At 46.1% G+C, this 20383-nt stretch overlaps 1 protein-coding gene across 1 annotated transcript; it reads right to left on the bottom strand.

Annotated features, from left to right (window-relative positions):
• Positions 1-7516: 7516 nt before the first annotated feature.
• On the bottom strand, positions 7517-19992 carry LOC311112752 (uncharacterized protein). Its single transcript, XM_084155884.1, has 2 exons — positions 19711-19992; positions 7517-8740 (listed from the first exon to the last, which is right to left on the bottom strand). Exons 1-2 carry the CDS (start codon positions 19874-19876, stop codon positions 7818-7820), a joined length of 1089 nt encoding a protein of 362 aa, XP_084012010.1. The 5' UTR covers positions 19877-19992; the 3' UTR covers positions 7517-7817.
• Positions 19993-20383: the final 391 nt, after the last annotated feature.

Raw genomic sequence — 20383 nt, 5'->3', positions numbered from 1 at the left:
AAAATAAGTATTTGGTCAATAACAAAAGTTTCTCAATACTTTGTTATATACCCTTTGTTGGCAATGACACAGGTCAAACATTTTCTGTAAGTCTTCACAAGGTTTTCACACACTGTTGCTGGTATTTTGGCCCATTCCTCCATGCAGATCTCCTCTAGAGCAGTGATGTTTTGGGGCTGTCGCTGGGCAACACGGACTTTCAACTCCCTCCAAAGATTTTCTATGGGGTTGAGATCTGGAGACAGAACAAGTATTTGATACACTGCCGATTTTGCAGGTTTTCCTACTTACAAAGCATGTAGAGGTCTGTCATTTTTATCATAGGTACATTTCAACTGTGAGAGGCGGAATCTAAAACAAAAATCCAGAAAATCACATTGTATGATTTTTAAGTAATTAATTTGCATTTTATTGCTGACATAAGTATTTGATACATCAGAAAAGCAGAACTTAATATTTGGTACAGAAACCTTTGTTTGCAATTACAGAGATCATACGTTTCCTGTAGGTCTTGACCAGGTTTGCACACACTGCAGCAGGGATTTTGGCCCACTCCTCCATACAGACCTTCTCCAGATCCTTCAGGTTTTGGGGCTGTCGCTGGGCAATACGGACTTTCAGCTCCCTCCAAAGATTTTCTTTTGGGTTCAGGTCTGGAGACTGGCTAGGCCACTCCAGGACCTTGAGATGCTTCTTACGAAGCCACTCCTTGGTTGCCCTGGCTTTGTGTTTTGGGTCGTTGTCATGCTGGAAGACACAGCCACGACCCATCTTCAATGCTCTTACTGAGGGAAGGAGGTTGTTGGCCAAGATCTCGCGATACATGGCCCCATCCATCCTCCCCTCAATACGGTGCAGTCGTCCTGTCCCCTTTGCAGAAAAGCATCCCCAAAGAATGATGTTTCCACCTCCATGCTTCACGGTTGGGATGGTGTTCTTGGGGTTGTACTCATCCTTCTTCTTCCTCCAAACATGGCGAGTGGAGTTTAGACCAAAAAGCTCTATTTTTGTCTCGTCAGACCACATGACCTTCTCCCATTCCTCCTCTGGATCATCCAGATGGTCATTGGCAAACTTCAGACGGGCCTGGACATGCGCTGGCTTGAGCAGGGGGACCTTGCGTGCGCTGCAGGATTTTAATCCATGACGGCGTAGTGTGTTACTAATGGTTTTCTTTGAGACTGTGGTCCCAGCTCTCTTCAGGTCATTGACCAGGTCCTGCCGTGTAGTTCTGGGCTGATCCCTCACCTTCCTCATGATCATTGATGCCCCACGAGATGAGATCTTGCATGGAGCCCCAGACCGAGGGTGATTGACCGTCATCTTGAACTTCTTCAATTTTCTAATAATTGCGCCAACAGTTGTTGCCTTCTCACCAAGCTGCTTGCCTATTGTCCTGTAGCCCATCCCAGCCTTGTGCAGGTCTACAATTTTATCCCTGATGTCCTTACACAGCTCTTTGGTCTTGGCCATTGTGGAGAGGTTGGAGTCTGTTTGATTGAGTGTGTGGACAGGTGTCTTTTATACAGGTAACGAGTTCAAACAGGTGCAGTTAATACAGGTAATGAGTGGAGAACAGGAGGGCTTCTTAAAGAAAAACTAACAGGTCTGTGAGAGCCGGAATTCTTACTGGTTGGTAGGTGATCAAATACTTATGTCATGCAATAAAATGCAAATTAATTACTTAAAAATCATACAATGTGATTTTCTGGATTTTGTTTTAGATTCCGCCTCTCACAGTTGAAATGTACCTATGATAAAAATGACAGACCTCTACATGCTTTGTAAGTAGGAAAACCTGCAAAATCGGCAGTGTATCAAATACTTGTTCTCCCCACTGTATGTGATATCAACAGAGAGGTATATTTTCTGGGTGATGTAAATATTGACTGGCTTTCATCAAGCTGCCCACTCAAGAAAAAGCTTCAAACTGTAACTAGTGCCTGCAACCTGGTTCAGGTTATCAGTCAACCTACCAGGGTAGTTACAAACAGCACAGGAATGAAATCAACATGTATTGATTACGTCTTTACCAATGCTGCATAAATTTGCTTTAAAGCAGTATCCAAATCCATTGGATGTAGTGATCACAATATAGTAGCCATATCTAGGAAAACCAAAGTTCCAAAGGCTGGGCCTAATATTGTGTATAAGAGGTCATACAATAAGTTCTGTAGGGATTCCTATGTTGTTGATGTGAATAATAGTTGTCTGTGGTGTGTAATGACAAGCAACCAGATGCTGCACTTGACACATTTATGAAATTGCTTATCCCAGTAACCAATAAGCATGCACCCATTAAGAAAATGACTGTAAAAACTGTTAAATCCCCATGGATTGAGGAGGAATTGAAAAACTGTATGGTTGAGAGGGATGAGGCAAAAGAGATGGCAAATAGGTCTGGCTGTACAACCGATTGGCAAACGTACTGCATATTGAGAAATCATGTGACTAAACTGAATAAAAAGAAGAAGAAACTACACTATGAAACTAAGATAAATGACATAAAGAATGATAGTAAAAAGCTTTGGAGCACCTTAAATGAAATTTTGGGCAAAAAGGCAAACTCCGCTCCATCATTCATTGAATCAGATGGTTCATTCATCACAAAACCCACTGATATTGCCAACTACTTTAATGATTTTTTTATTGGCAAGATTAGCAAATTTAGGCATGACATGCCAGCAACAAACGCTGACACTACACATCCAAGTATATCTGACCAAATTAAGAAAGACAAGCATTGTAATTTTGAATTCCGTAAAGTAAGTGTGGAAGAGGTGAAAAAAGTATTATTGTCAATCAACAATGACAAGCCACCGGGGTCTGACAACTTGGATGGAAAATTACTGAGGATAATAGCGGACGATATTGCCACTCCTATTTGCCATACATTCAATTTAAGCCTACTAGAAAGTGTGTCCTCAGGCCTGGAGGGAAGCAAAAGTTATTCCCCTACCTAATAATAGTAAAGCCCCCTTAACTGGCTCAAATAGCCAACCAATCAGCCTGTTACCAACCCTTAGTAAACTTTTGGAAAATATTGTGCTTGACCAGATAAATTGCTATTTCACAGTAAACAAATTGACAACAGACTTTCAGCACGCTTATAGGGAAGGACATTTAACAAGCACAGCACTTACACAAATGACTGATGATTGGCTGAGAGAAATTGATGATAAAAAGATTGTAGGGGCTGTTTTGTTAGACTTCAGTGCGGCTTTTGACATTATCGATCATAGTCTGTTGCTGGAAAAACGTATGTGTTATGGCTGTACACCCCCTGCTATATTGTGGATAAAGAGTTACCTGTCTAACAGAACACAGAGGGTGTTCTTTAATGGAAGCCTCTCCAACAAAATCCAGGTAGAATCAGGAATTCCCCAGGGCAGCTGTCTAGGTCCCTTGCTTTTTTCCATCTTTACTAACGACATGCCACTGGCTTTGAGTAAAGCCAGTGTGTCTATGTATGCGGATGACTCAACACTATACACGTCAGCTACCACAGTGACTGAAATGACAGCAACACTTAAAGAGCTGCAGTTAGTTTCAGAATGGGTGGCAAGGAATAAGTTATTCCTAAATATTTCAAAAACTAAAAGCATTGTATTTGGGACAAATCATTTACTAAACCCTAAACCTCAACTAAATCTTGTAATGAATAATGTGGAAATTGAGCAAGTTGAGGAGACAAAATTGCTTGGAGTAACCCTGGATTGTAAACTGTCATGGTCAAAACAAAACAAACTGGCTTCCAATTGAAGCTCGCATCCGCTACAAGACCATGGTGCTTGCCTTTGGAGCAGTGAGGGGAACGGCACCCCTGTACCTTCAGGCTCTGATCAGTCCCTACACCCAAACGAGGACATTGCGTTCATCCACCTCTGGCCTGCTGGCTCCCCTTCCTCTGCGGAAGCACAGCTCCCCCTCAGCCCAGTCAAAACTGTTCGCTGCTCTGGCACCCCAATGGTGGAACAAGCTCCCTCACGACGCCAGGACAGCGGAGTCACTCACCACCTTCCGGAGACATTTGAAACCCCACCTCTTTAAGGAATACCTGGGATAGGCTAAAGTATTCCTTCTAACCCCCCCCCCCCCCCCAAATTGTAAAGTGGTTATCCCACTGGCTATAGGGTGAACGCACCAATTTGTGAGTCGCTCTGGCTAAGAGCGTCTGCTAAATGACGTTAATGTGCCCTTGAGCAAGGCACTTAACCCTAATTGCTCCTGTAAGTCGCTCTGGTTAAGAGCGTCTGCTAAATGACTAAAATGTAAAATGTAAATGTAATATTGATACAACAGTAGCTAGAATGGGGAGTATTCTGTCTATAATAAAGCGCTGCTCTGCATTCTTCACAGCACTATCAACAAGGCAGGTCCTACAGGCCCTAGTTTTGTCACACCTGGACTACTGTTCAGTCATGTGGTCAGGTGCCACAAAGAGGGACATAGGAAAATTGCAATTGGCTCAGAACAGGGCAGCACGGCTGGCCCTTGGATGAACACAGAGAGCTAACATTAATAATCTCTCCTGGCTCAAAGTGGAGGAGAGACTGAAATCATCACTACTTGTTTTTGTAAGAAGTGTTGACATGCTGAATGCACCGAGGTGTCTGTTTAAACTACTAGCACACAGCTCGGACACCCATGCATACCCCACAAGACATGCCACCAGAGGTCTCTTCACAGTCCCCAAGTCCAGAACAGACTATGGGAGGCGCACAGTACTACATAGAGCCATGGCTACATGGAACTCTATTCCACATCAGGTAACTGATGCAAGCAGTAGAATCGGATTTAAAAAACAGATACAAATACACCTTATGGAATAGCGGGGACTGTGAAGAGACACACACATTGGCACATACACGTACACATGGATGTTGTATTTTAAATATGTGATAGTAGAGAAGTGGCCGGAGGGAACACACTAAATGTATTGGGTAAAATGTTATGAAATGTAATGTCATGTAATATTTTAAATTGTATATAACTGCCTTAATGTTGATGGACCCCAGGAAGAGTAACTGCTGCCTTGGCAGGAACTAATGGGGATCCTTTACAAATACATGTAACGAAATGTATTTATAGCCTAAAATAGGCCTAATTATTTGTGTTAAGAGAAAATGTAAATGTGATCAAAATTGGTTTATATTCAAACTTCGGGTGGCTAGGCTACCTAGACCTTATCGATTCCAAATTATTGACTGGAATTAATCAATCAACACAATAGTGATTACATACTTTGTGAGTATCTTTTTAATTACAGACGCAAAGGCCTACACAATGCAAACCCGCATACAGCAAAACTCAGCCCTGTTAGTTCTATTGTCCAATCAAAGTTGCCTATTTTTTATTTTTTTTAAACCATATGACCCGATTTACAAAAAACATCTGCTCCCATCATAGCCCATTTAAAACCGTTTTTACAGTTGATTTATTACTAAGGGGCTTCCATACTAATGTATTATAACATAGATGTATTTGCACTGGGACAGGAAAAACACAGCAGTGCACTTAAAACAAGAGTTTGCACGTATGAGGAGTCGACTATATCACTACTTCCCAGAAGCTACAATTTCAAACAATATCATGAATGAGCAACATTGGGTCAAAATGGATGAGAAATACTCTTGGACAGATGGAAGGAGATATTTTCTGGAAAGTATGCTTTAAAAAAAAATAATCAATAACATCAGTCAGAACATTCTGTCATCACCCTGAGAGACATTCCAAAACAAACGACCAGATATCCCTGTTTCTAATGACATGAAAACATCAACAGACGTTGAACGGCAGATCTGTGAGATTCCCATAATACAGTGGGGGAAAAAAGTATTTAGTCAGCCACCAATTGTGCAAGTTCTCCCACTTAAAAAGATGAGAGAGGCCTGTAATTTTCATCATAGGTACATGTCAACTATGACAGACAAAATGAGAAGAAAAAAAATCCAGAAAATCACATTGTAGGATTTTTTATGAATTTATTTGCAAATTATGGTGGAAAATAAGTATTTGGTCAATAACAAAAGTTTCTCAATACTTTGTTATATACCCTTTGTTGGCAATGACACAGGTCAAACGTTTTCTGTAAGTCTTCACAAGGTTTTCACACACTGTTGCTGGTATTTTGGCCCATTCCTCCATGCAGATCTCCTCTAGAGCAGTGATGTTTTGGGTCTGTCGCTGGGCAACATGGACTTTCAACTCCCTCCAAAGATTTTCTATGGGGTTGAGATCTGGAGACTGGCTAGGCCACTCCAGGACCTTGAAATGTTTCTTACGAAGCCACTCCTTCGTTGCCCGGGCGGTGTGTTTGGGATCATTGTCATGCTGAAAGACCCAGCCACGTTTCATCTTCAATGCCCTTGCTGATGGAAGGAGGTTTTCACTCAAAATCTCACGATACATGGCCCCATTCATTCTTTCCTTTACACGGATCAGTCATCCTGGTCCCTTTGCAGAAAAACAGCCCCAAAGCATGATGTTTCCACCCCCATGCTTCACAGTAGGTATGGTGTTCTTTGGATGCAACTCAGCATTCTTTGTCCTCCAAACACGACGAGTTGAGATTTTACCAAAAAGTTCTATTTTGGTTTCATCTGACCATATGACATTCTCCCAATCCTCTTCTGGATCATCCAAATGCACTCTAGCAAACTTCAGACGGGCCTGGACATGTACTGGCTTAAGCAGGGGGACACGTCTGGCACTGCAGGATTTGAGTCCCTGGCGGCGTAGTGTGTTACTGATGGTAGGCTTTGTTACTTTGGTCCCAGCTCTCTGCAGGTCATTCACTAGGTCCCCCCGTGTGGTTCTGGGATTTTTGCTCACCGTTCTTGTGATCATTTTGACCCCACGGGGTGAGATCTTGCGTGGAGCCCCAGATCGAGGGAGATTATCAGTGGTCTTGTATGTCTTCCATTTCCTAATAATTGCTCCCACAATTGATTTCTTCAAACCAAGCTGCTTACCTATTGCAGATTCAGTCTTCCCAGCCTGGTGCAGGTCTACAATTTTGTTTCTGGTGTCCTTTGACAGCTCTTTGGTCTTGGCCATAGTGGAGTTTGGAGTGTGACTGTTTGAGGTTGTGGACAGGTGTATTTTATACTGATAACAAGTTCAAACAGGTGCCATTAATACAGGTAACGAGTGGAGGACAGAGGAGCCTCTTAAAGAAGAAGTTACAGGTCTGTGAGAGCCAGAAATCTTGCTTGTTTGTAGGTGACCAAATACTTATTTTCCACCATAATTTGCAAATAAATTCATAAAAAATCCTACAATGTGATTTTCTGGAGAAAAAAATTCTCAATTTGTCTGTCATAGTTGACGTGTACCTATGATGAAAATTACAGGCCTCTCTCATCTTTTTAAGTGGGAGAACTTGCACAATTGGTGGCTGACTAAATACTTTTTTCCCCCACTGTACAGGCACTACTGTTTGTTCATTTCCTAAACTTTTAATTAAAATCAAACTTTATTTACACAGAACATTTTACGAAAGTAAATCCATCATGTATTTATTTATCTGAAACCCAGAGCATGAATGATCCAGAGTTGCTCTCCTTTCCTAAGAGTGTTGTCCACATCCTGCCTTGTTATTCCCATCTGCTGACAGGAAATCTCTTTGTCCTAATTGTCTTTCTTCTTTGTGTTTTCATCCTGTTTTCTTCCTTTGTGGATGTTTCTCACGTGCGTCAGCAGGTTTACCTTCTGAATGAATATTTTACCACAGACTAAGCAGCCATATGATTACTCTCCTGTGTGAGTCAATTTATTCTTGGATAGCTTTTCCTGCAGTCACCACAGCTAAATGATTACTCTCCTGTGTGAGTCCGTATATGTGCAGTTAGGTGCTCCTTGCGAATGAAGGCTTTGCCGCAGTCACCACAGCTAAATGGTTTCTCTCCTGTGTGAGTCAGTATATGTCTCCTTAGGTCCCCCTTCCGAGTAAAGCTCTTCCCACAGTCACCACAGCTAAATGGTTTCTCTCCTGTGTGAATATTCATGTGCCTGGACAGATGTCCTTTTTGTTTGAAGGTCTTGCCACAAAAGGGGCAGGTGCAGGGTTTCCGACCGTGACAGAGTCTGACATGGGCTTCCAGTTTACAGGTGGAGTTGTACTGTTTTTTGCATAAGTGGCATTCACCGAGTCTCTTCTTGGTGAGAGTCACATGCCTCTGCAGGTCAGCTTTCAGAGAAAACGTTTCACCACAGTCACGGCAGTGGTGAGTTTTTATAGATGTGGTGCTGGGTTTGGAACAGTGATTCCCCAACAGTGGGTTCTGATCCAAAGTTGGGCTGCTGTCAAGTCCTACTGGGTCGCTGCTTATGGCTGAGCTGTGGCTGGAGGCATTGTTTTGATTACCTGGAGGGTCACAGGGAATGTCAAGACCCTTTAGGTGGGTCACAGTGCCAAAAGGTTTGAAATCCACTGGTTTAGAGTCACTCTCTCTGTTCTCCACAGTCTGGGTTTGGGGAAGAGTCAAGGACCGAAGTGGGTCCTCCTGATCACATTCACTTTTCACACAGGAAGGAGTGAATTTGAACTCTATGATGTCAGGCTCCAGCCCTTGAACCTGCTCTTCCTCCTGACTGGTTCTGAGTTCCTCCTGTTCCTCTTTAATCTGTGTGGGCTCTGGGTCCTCCTGCCCCAGACTGGGGCTCCACTCCTGCTCACAGTGCTGCTGCTCAGGGGGAACCTCCTCTTCAGAGACAGAGAGAGAGAGCTGCAGGGAGTCTGGAGGGAAGGAGAGGAGGAGCAGAGGTTACCTATACAGACTGTAGACTAGCTGAGAAAACACAACTCCACCATATATACATCTCAATGGAGTTGAGATGAGTGCCGGTGGAGTGTACCTCCGACTACATCGAGTCCCTATCACTTAATATATCAGTCGATACTTGTAAAAATGTCCATTCTTTAATGCCTACCTTGTACCTATGTTTGACCTGTGTACCTGTGTTATTTTCTTTGGGTGTTGCAATATGTAGTTTTTGATTTTTAAAAACTATGTGAAGTCTGTGAAGTTTGTCATTTAGCAGACACTCTTATCCAGAGGGACTTCCAGTAGAGAGTGAATACATTTTCTTACTTTTTTCTTGCTGGTCCCCCCTGGGAATCGAACCCACAAACATGGCGTTGCCATGCTCTACCAACTGAACCACACGACTTTAAACATGCACTACACAACCAAATGTAGAAAAAGTCAAAGGGTGTGAATACTTTATGAAGCTAGCTACAGTGCCTTCAGAAAGTATTCACACCCCTTGACTTTTTCCACATTTTGTTGTGTTACAGCCTGAATTTAAAATTGATTACATTTAGATTTTGTGTCACTGGCCTACACACAATACCCCATAATGTCAAGGTGGAATTATTTAACCCCTTTGTTATTGGATGGTATATCAATACACCCAGTCACTACTAAGATAAAGATGTCCTTCCTAGCTCAGTTGCTGGAGAGGAAGGAAACCACTCAGGGATTTCACCATGAGGCCAATGGTGACTTTAAAACAGTTACAGAGTTTAATGGCTGTGATGGGAGAAAACTGAGGATGGATCAACAACCTTGTAGTTACTCCACAATTCTAACCAAATGACAGAGTGAAAAGAAAGAAGCCTGTACAGAATACAAATATTCCAAAACATGCATCCTCTTTGCAATAAGGCACTAACTTAAAACTGCAAAAAAAAAGTGTGTCAAATAAATTTACTTTATGTCCTGAATACAAAGTGTTATGTTTGGGGCAAATCCAACACAAGCACATCACTGAGTACCACTCTTCATATTTTCAAGCATTGTGGTGGCTGCATCATGTTATGGGTATGCTTGTCATTGGCAAAAGACTAGGGAGTTTTTTAGGATAACAATAAATGGTATAGAGCTACTGTCAGAGTGCTGTGTGTGGATGAGTGAAAGGAATCAAGCGCAGGAACAAGGATGACTTCAACAGACTTTAGTAAGGTCCAACACAGGAACAATGAGTCGCCAACCCAACCGGGCGGCGCGAACAATTACGCACAAACACAGTGCGGAAAAAACAAGAAAAGCGCACGCAGTGCGAGCTCTCGAAAAATACAACAACGAGAGATACAAACTCCTCGGAGGCAGGCTGACAATAAACAATCACGCATAACACCTGACCCAAACACACAAAACTAAATAGGGAACACAATCAAACACAAACAAGGGACAGGTGTTACAAAGAGACAAAACCAAACGAACATGAAACATAGAACGGTGGCAGCTAGTACTCCGGAGACGACGACCGCCGAAGCCTGCCCGAACAAGGAGAAGGAGCAGCCTCGGCCGAAACCGTGACAGTACCCCCCCCTTGACGCGCGGCTCCAGCCGTGCGCCGACCCGGGGCTCGGGGACGACCCGGACGACGCGGAGCAGGGCGCGCAGGATGACCCCGATGGAACTCGGTCAGCAGGGACTGGTCCAATATGTCCCTCCTTGGCACCCAGCACCGCTCCTCCGGACCGTACCCCTCCCACTCCACGAGATATTGAAGACCCCCCATCCGGCGTCTCGAATCAAGGATGGACCTCACGGTGTACGCCGGAGCCCCCTCGATGTCCAACGGGGGCGGAGGAGTCTCCTCTATCTCATACTCCTGGAGTGGACCAGCTACCACCGGCCTGAGGAGAGACACATGGAACGAGGGGTTAATATTCCTATAGGCAATAGGCAGTTCTAACCTGTAACACACCTCGTTCAACCTCCTCAGGACTTTGAATGGCCCCACAAACCGCCGACCCAGCTTCCGGCAGGGCAGGCGGAGGGGCAGGTTTCTGGTCGAGAGCCAGACTCGATCTCCAGGTGCGTACACAGGCCCCTCACTGCGGTGGAGATCGGCGCTCGTTTTCTGCCGACGGATGGCCCGCTGCAGATGTACATGGGCAGCGTTCCATGTTTCCTCCGAGCGCCGTACCCATTCATCCACCGCAGGGGCCTCGATCTGGCTCTCGTGCCAAGGTGCCAGAACCGGCTGGTACCCTAACACACACTGGAAAGGGGTTAGTTGGGTGGAGAAGTGGCGGAGAGAGTTCTGTGCCATTTCGGCCCACGGAACGTATCTCGCCCACTCCTCCGGCCGGCCCTGGCAATAAGACCTCAGAAACCTACCCACCTCCTGGTTAACACGTTCAACCTGCCCATTACTCTCCGGGTGGTAACCCGAGGTAAGGCTTACCGAAACCCCCAACCGTTCCATAAACGCTCTCCACACTCTGGAGGTGAACTGGGGGCCTCGGTCAGACACTATATCCTCGGGTACCCCGTAATGCCGGAAGACATGGGTAAACAGAGCCTCAGCGGTCTGTAGGGCAGTGGGTAGACCCGGCATGGGAAGGAGACGACAGGCCTTCGAGAACCGATCCACAACGACCAGGATGGTAGTATTCCCCTGTGAGGGGGGAAGGTCGGTAACAAAATCCACCGAGAGGTGGGACCAGGGTCGTTGTGGAATAGGCAGGGGTTGTAGCTTACCCCTGGGCAAATGTCTGGGCGCCTTACACTGGGCACACACCGAACAGGAGGAGACATAAATCCTCACATCCCTAGCTAACGTTGGCCACCAGTACTTCGTGCTAAGGCAGTGCACTGTCCGGCCGATACCCGGATGGCCAGAGGAGGGGGACGTATGAGCCCAACAAATGAGGCGATCGCGTACCTCGAGCGGAACGTACGTCCGACCCACTGGACACTGTGGAGGACTTGGGTCGGTGCGTAACGCCCGCTCGATCTCGGCATCAACCTCCCACACCACCGGTGCAACCAGACAAGACTCTGGTAGTATGGGCGTGGGCTCAACGGACCTCTCCTCCGCGTCATACCGCCGAGACAGAGCATCTGCCTTCCCGTTCTGGGACCCAGGGATGTACGTGATTTTAAACACAAACCGGGCTAGAAACATAGTCCAGCGGGCCTGGCGAGGATTCAGTCTCCTAGCTGCCCGGATGTACTCCAGGTTACGATGGTCAGTTAGAATGAGGAAAAGGTGTTGAGCCCCCTCGAGCCAATGCCGCCACACCTTTAGGGCCTGTACCACGGCTAACAGCTCCCTGTCTCCTACGTCATAATTCCGCTCCGCCGGACTGAGCTTTTTTGAATAAAACGCACAGGGACGGAGTTTAGGTGGTGTGCCAGACCGTTGGGAAAGAACGGCCCCTATACCGGCCTCTGACGCGTCCACCTCTACCTGGAAAGGTAAAGAGGGATCCGGATGCGCCAACACCGGCGCCGAGGTAAACAGGTCCTTCAGTCTCCCAAAAGCCCTGTCCGCCTCAGCTGACCACCGCAAGCGCACCGGACCCCCCTTTAACAGAGACGTTATGGGAGCTGCCACCTGTCCAAAACCCCGGATAAACCTCCGGTAATAATTTGCAAAACCCAAGAACTGTTGCACCTCCTTCACAGTGGTTGGGGTCTGCCAATTACGCACAGCTGACACCCGGTCTACCTCCATCTTCACCCCTGACGCAGACAACTGGTAACCCAGAAAGGAGACCGACTTCTGAAAAAACAGACATTTCTCTGCCTTGACATATAGGTCATGCTCCAACAGCCTCCTCAATACTCGGCGCACCAGGGCTACATGCTCTGCTCGGGTAGGACTGTACACCAGAATGTCGTCGATGTACACGACTACTCCCTGTCCCTGCATGTCCCGGAAAATCTCATCGACGAAGGATTGGAAGACTGAGGGAGCATTCATTAACCCATATGGCATGACTAGATACTCGTAGTGTCCGGAAGTCGTGCTAAACGCTGTCTTCCATTCATCGCCCTCTCTAATGCGCACCAAGTTATATGCGCTCCTGAGATCCAATTTTGTAAAGAACTGCGCACCGTGCAGTGACTCCGTCATAGTCGCAATCAGAGGAAGTGGATAGCTGTACTTCACCGTAATCTGATTGAGACCGCGGTAATCAATACACGGGCGCAGACCTCCATCCTTTTTCTTCACAAAAAAGAAACTTGAGGAAGCGGGTGAAGTGGAGGCCCGTATGTATCCCTGTCTCAGAGACTCAGCGATGTACGTCTCCATTGCCTTCCTCTCCTCTTGAGACAAGGGATACACATGGCTCCGCGGGAGAGCTGCTCCTGACTGGAGATCTATCGCACAATCCCCCCGTCTATGAGGCGGCAGCTGCGCTGCCCTAGTTTTACTAAACACCAGTTTCAAATCCTCATACTCTGGGGGAATATGCAGTGCTGTCATTAGATTCGGACTTTCCACCGAGGTCGCCCCTATGGAAACACCCAGACACCGCCCCTCACACTGGGCAGACCACCCTTTAAGAGCTTTCTCTCGCCACATAATAGTAGGGTCATGGGTCATCAACCAGGGAAGGCCCAGCACTACCGGATACGCAGGAGAGTCAATCAGATAGAGCTGAATCGTCTCCTCATGACCCTCCTGCGCCATCATTTGAAGGGGTGCTGTGACCTCCCTAATCAACCCAGACCCTAACGGACGGCTATCTAGGGCATGAACAGGGAAAGGCTTATCAACTGGAAGGAGGGGAATCCCTAACTCTATACAAAACTGGCGATCTACAAAATTCCCAGCTGCGCCTGAATCTACCAGCGCCTTATGCTGGGAACGAGGTGCAACCTGTGGAAAACAAACAGGCAAGGTTAGGTGAACGACAGAAAGCTCTGGGTGAGTAGGGCGCCTACTCACCTGGGGGGACCCCCCAATGCGTGACCTGCCTTCTCCTCCACCGGGGGACCCTCCCCAACACCTAGCCGCGGTGTGCCCTCCACGGCCACAGTTAGTGCAGGGAACGGCCCCCCTCGGGTTCCTACTCCTCCGTTCTCTAGCGCCAGCACCCCCGAGCTCCATAGGGCTCTGCTCGGAGGTGCTGGAGAGTGGAATGGGCGAACCCCACCCGGGACGTCCACGGGTGGCGAGCAGGGTATCCAGCCGAATGGCCATGTCGACAAGTTGGTCAAAGGTCAACGAGGTGTCCCTGCACGCCAACTCTCGCTGGACGTCCTCCCGGAGGCTGCAACGGAAGTGGTCTATAAGGGCCCGCTCATTCCACCCTGCATCGGCCGCTAGAGTCCGGAATTCCAAGGCAAAGTCCTGGGCGCTCCTCATCCCCTGTCGGAGGTAGAACAGACGCTCCCCCGCCGCCTTCCCCTCTGGTGGATGGTCAAACACAGCACGGAAGCGGCGGGAGAACTCCGCATAGGTAGTGGTAGCGGCGTCCATTCTCCTCCATTCGGCGTTGGCCCACTCCAACGCCTTGCCGGTGAGACAGGAGATGAGGGCTGAGACGCTCTCGTGTCCCGAGGGCGCCGGGTGTACGGTGGCGAGGTAGAGCTCCACTTGCAGCAGGAACCCTTGACACCCGGCAGCGGAGCCGTCGTACGCCCTCGGGAGCGAGAGCCGAATCCCACTGGGTTCCGGAGATGGGACAGGAGGACTGACCGATGGGGATGGTTCGGTAGGTGGGGTCGTGGGTACCCCGCTGGTTTCCCATCGGTGGAGAGTGTTCATCACCCCCTCCAGGGCATGACAGACCTGGTTAATCCGGTCCTCCTGCCCACGAAGACGTTCCTCCATACCTGCTGTTGGCGCGGTCGCTCCTGCTGATTCCATGGAATGATGCGTGATTCTGTCAGAGTGCTGTGTGTGGATGAGTGAAAGGAATCAAGCGCAGGAACAAGGATGACTTCAACAGACTTTAGTAAGGTCCAACACAGGAACAATGAGTCGCCAACCCAACCGGGCGGCGCGAACAATTACGCACAAACACAGTGCGGAAAAAACAAGAAAAGCGCACGCAGTGCGAGCTCTCGAAAAATACAACAACGAGAGATACAAACTCCTCGGAGGCAGGCTGACAATAAACAATCACGCATAACACCTGACCCAAACACACGAAACTAAATAGGGAACACAATCAAACACAAACAAGGGACAGGTGTTACAAAGAGACAAAACCAAACGAACATGAAACATAGAACGGTGGCAGCTAGTACTCCGGAGACGACGACCGCCGAAGCCTGCCCGAACAAGGAGAAGGAGCAGCCTCGGCCGAAACCGTGACAGCTACGCACAGGCAAAAGAGGAAAACCTGGTTCAGTTCACCTTTCAGCAGGACAATAACCTAAAACACAAGGCCAAATATACCGCCGAAATTGTCGCAACCCCTATTACTAGCCTGTTCAACCTCTCTTTCGTAACGTCTGAGATCCCCAGAGATTGGAAATCTGCCGCGGTCATCCCCCTCTTCAAATGGGGTGACACTCTAGATCCAAACTGTTACAGACCTATATCCATCCTGCCCTGCCTTTCGAACGTTTTTGAAAGCCAAGTTAACAAACAGATCACCGACCATTTCGAATCACGCCGTACCTTCTCCGCTATGCAATCCGGTTTCCGAGCTGGTCATGGGTGCACCTCAGCCACGCTCAAGGTCCTAAACGATATTATAACCGCGATCGATAATAGACAGTACTGTGCAGCCATCTTCATCGACCTGGCCAAGGCTTTCGACTCTGTCAACCACCGCATTCTTATTGGCAGACTAAATAGCCTTGGTTTCTCAAATGACTACCTCACCTGGTTCACCTACTACTTCTCAGATAGAGTTCAATGTGTCAAATCAGAGGGCCTGTTGTCTGGACCTATGGCAGTCTCTATGTGGGTGCCACAGGGTTCAATTCTGGGGCCGACTCTTTTCTCTGTGTATATCAATGATGTCGCTCTTGCTGCTGGTGATTCTCAGATCCACCTCTATGCAGACGACACCATTTTGTATACATCTGGCCCTTCATTGGACACTGTGTTAACAAACCTCCAAACGAGCTTCAATGCTATACAACACTCCTTCCGTAGCCTCCAACTGCTCTTAAACACAAGTAAAACTAAATGCATGCTCTTCAATCGAACGCTGCTGGCACCCGCCCACCCGACTAGAATCACTACTCTCGACGGGTCTGACCTAGAGTATGTGGACAACTACAAATACCTAGGTGTCTGGTTAGACTGTAAACTCTCCTTCCAGACTCACATTAAGCATCTCCAATCCAAAGTTAAATCCAGAATCGGCTTCCTATTTCGCAACAAAGCCTCCTTCACTCATGCTGCCAAACATGCCCTCGTAAAACTGACTATCCTACCGATCCTTGACTTCGGCGATGTCATTTACAAAATAGCCTCCAACACTCTACTCAGCAAATTGGATGTAGTCTATCACAGTGCCATCCGTTTTGTCACCAAAGCCCCATATACTACCCACCAGTGACCTGTACGCTCTTGTTGGCTGGTCCTCACTACATATTCGTCGCCAAACCCACTGGCTCCAGGTCATCTATAAATCCCTGCTAGGCAAATCCCTGCCTTATCTTAGCTCATTGGTCACCATAGCAACACCCACCCGTAGTATGCGCTCCAGCAGGTATATCTCACTGGTCATCCCCAAAGCCAACACCTCCTTTGGCCGCCATTCCTTTCAGTTCTCTGCTGCCAATGACTGGAACGAACTGCAAAAATCTCTGAACCTGGAGACTCTTATCTCCCTCACTAACTTTAAGCATCAGTTGTCAGAGCACCTTACCGATCACTGCACCTGTACACAGCCCATCTGAAATTAGCCCACCCAACTACCTCATCCCCATATTGTTAATTATTTTGCTCATTTGCACCCCAATATCTCTATTTGCACATCATCTCTTGCACATCTATCATTCCAGTGTTAATACTATTGTAATTATTTTGCACTATGGCCTATTTATTGCCTTACCTCCATAACTTACTACATTTGCACACACTGTATATATATTTTTTGCTTTGCTTTATCTTGGCCAGGTCGCAGTTGTAAATGAGAACTTGTTCTCAACTGGCTTACCTGGTTAAATAAAGGTGAAATAAAAAAAATATACACTGGAGTTGCTTACCAATAAGACATTGAATGTTCCTGAGTGGCCTAGCTAGTTTTACTTAAATCGTCTTGGGAATCTATGGCAAGACTTGAAAATGGCTGTCTAGCAATGATCAACAACCAACTTGACAGAGCTTGAAGAATTGTAAAAAGAATAATGTGCAAATATTGTACAATCCAGGTGTGCAAATCTCATAGCGATTATGCAGAAAGCCTCACAGCTGTAATCGCAACCAAAGGTGATTCTAACACAGGGGTGTCAAACTCATTTTAGCTCAGGGGCCACATGGAGGAAAATCTATTCCCAAGTGGGCCGGACCGGAAAAATCATGGTATATATAACTTAAAAACAACAACTTCAGATTGTTTTCTTTGTTTTAATACGATCAACATACAACATAAAGCTGGAGCCTGAGGACAGTGTGTCCAAAATAGTACAAGCACAACATCACTATTAATCATAAAACACGTCAAGTTTATTTGAAAATTCGAAAGAAAAAGAACACACAAACACACAATGCCTCAGTGATTAACAGAACTGTTTCACAGATCACAGAACTATATCAGGGTGTCATTTCTCAGGCAGAAATGTAGATAAAAATAATGAAATCCTGTTCCCCCAAACAAGTGCAAGAACCACAGAGTCAAGAATAGGTTAAATATACAAATAAAATAAAATCAATTAAAAACAATAGCACATCAACATAAAAACATATAAACATAAATCTGAAAGCGTTGCTCAAACTCCCGTAACAGTCCAGTTATTTTATAAATAAATAAATACATAAATTGGTCATTTAGCAGACGCACTTATCCAGAGCGACTTACAGGAGCAATTAGGGTTAAGTGCCTTGCTCAAGGGCACATCGACAGATTTTTCACCTAGTCGGCTTGGGGATTAGAACCAGCGACCTTTCGGTTACTGGTACAACGCTCTTGTCTGCCACATGTTGGGTCGCGCACACATTTTTCAGACAGGGGAAGTGAGCTGCATCACCACCGGCAAGTTGCATCTCCCACAATGACAGCTTCAACTTGAAAGAACGTATGCTGTCATAATACTGCGTGACAACTTTGTTGCGCCCTTGCAGCTGTTTGTTCAATTTATTCAGGTGCTATGTAACATCCACCATAAATGCAAGGTCCGGCATCCATTCTGCGGAATGAAATTCTAACACTGGTTTGCCCTTTTCTTCCATGAACTGTTCAATTTCTTCTCGTAAATCAAAGAAACGCCTCAGCACAGCACCTCGGCTTAACCATCTTACCTCAGTGTGGTATGGCAGGCCATAGATGTGGTCTTTCTCTCTGAGAAGGCTGTCAAACTGACAGTGATTCAGGCTTCTGGATCGGATGAAATTAACAGTTTGGATGACCACCTTCATGACGTTATCCATCTTTAATGACTTGCAACACAAAGCCTCCTGGTGCAAAATACAGTGAAAAGTCAAAAAATCACGTCCTCCATTTGCAGATTGCACTTTCTCTCTGAACTTTGTCACAACGCCTGCTTTTTTCCCGATCATTGAGGGCGCACCATCTGTAGCCAGGCTGACAGCGCGGGACCAGTCCACTCCGACCCTGTCCAGCGCGCCGACGAGTGCGGTAAAAATATCAGCTGCTTTCGTTGTATCTGTCATCGGCACCAACTCCACGAACTCCTCGTGACGGTCAATGTGTCATCAACTCCGCGGATGAAAAAATGGCCAGTTGTGCAACATCTGTAATGTCCGTGCTTTCATCAATTGCAACCGAAAACGCAATAAATGACTTTACTTTTTGCTTCAACTGGCTGTCCAAATCCACTGAAAGATCGGAAATCCTGTCTGCAACTGTGTTTCTTGTCAGGCTGAAATTTGCAAAAGCCTGCCGCTTTTCAGGGCACACAATCTCCGCTGCCTTCATCATGCATGTTTTTACAAATTCACCCTCACTAAATGGTTTTGAAGCCACTGCGATTTCATTAGCAATGAGGTAGCTAGCTTTCACTGCAGCGTCACTGATGTCTCGGCTGTGAGTAAACACAGACTGCTGTTTCTTCAGACCCGCCAACAGTTCATTCACCTTCTCTCATCTCCGCTGTCCTTGAAAGTTGTCATATTTGTCGGCATGAAGACTCACATAGTGGCGACAAAGGTTATATTCTTTCAGCACTGCAACATGCTCTGAACACACCAAACATACAGCTTTCCCATTCAATTCCGTGATTAAATAGGATGACCATTTTTCTTGGAACACTCTGCACTCTGCGTCCACTTTTCTCTTTTTTGACAGAGAAATATTGGGGCAATGAGGGTGCCAAAGCACATAATGTTAAAAGTAGAAGCCGTAATAAATATCGCGGGCAAAACAAAGTAGCTCATTGGCTGCACGTGCTTGACCTACTTGCTCTGCCCCGGTATAAACAGTTTGCTTGCTTAACACAATTGCTATTTCGCCATCCAGTGGACGCAATTGGAACAGCAGTTTATTTTATTGAAAAATTGCAGCGCATTTTTATACTTAAAAAAAAAAAAGTTATAACTTTTTTTTTTTTAATCATCTCGCGGGCCGGATTAACCCGTTTGCGGGCCTGATTTGGCCCGCGGGCCGTACGTTTGACACCCCTGTTCTAACATGTATTGACTCAGGAATGTGAATACTTATGTAAATGAGATCTGTATTTCATTTTCAATAAATTTGGAAACATTTCTAAAAACATGTTTTCGCTTTGTCATTATGGGGTATTGTGTGTAGATGGGAGAGACAAAAAGAACAACATGTGGAATAAGTCAAGGGATATGAATACTTTCTGAAAGTACCTCTTTTCCGTAGTGGTATCTCCGGTGTGATCCGCAGCATTCTCCGTAGCCGATCATTCTCCTCCTGGTACTCCACTACCGTTTTCTCAACTGCCCCGAAAATCTCCACAGCAGCCGCCGTTAAACGATCATTTAAAAACACACGCAACAACTGTAGTTTAGACATTTTCAGTCGAATGAGAGCTGGGTAACCTATTTAGTTCAGACAGTGGGTATTTCTTTACTCCACACGATGAATGCAAAATCAAAACAAACTCGTCTCCAATCCTACTTCCGTGTTCTAGTCAAGGAAATTTTGAAAAATTCCTTGGTTTTAGTGGGTGGCAAACCCAGAAACGTACAACAGCGCCGCCAGCTGGATGGGAGTTTAACTACTGTGCAAGACAGTTTACAGATCAGTTGGAAAGGGAAACCATAACTAAATGTACACAAACAGTTGCTATCATAAGTATAGGATGCTCTGGGATAATCAATTTTTAAATCAGGAGTCGACTGTATATCATTGTTAATTTTGGCAGATATTTTAGATTTAGTTTTAGTCAGGGGTGAAAGTAAGGCGGTAGGGTCCGGAATACCAGTAAAATATGAGCCTATCACAATAATTAAAACAAAATGTCAAGAAAACTGTAGGCTATTACACACATATTTATCATTACCGCATATCAGAGGCATT

Source organism: Coregonus lavaretus (genome assembly GCF_964263955.1).
Source record: "Coregonus lavaretus genome assembly, chromosome: 39".
NCBI lineage: Eukaryota > Metazoa > Chordata > Actinopteri > Salmoniformes > Salmonidae > Coregonus > Coregonus lavaretus.
The sequence above is the reverse complement of the archived record's forward strand: the minus strand, read 5'-3'. Positions and strand labels throughout refer to the sequence as shown.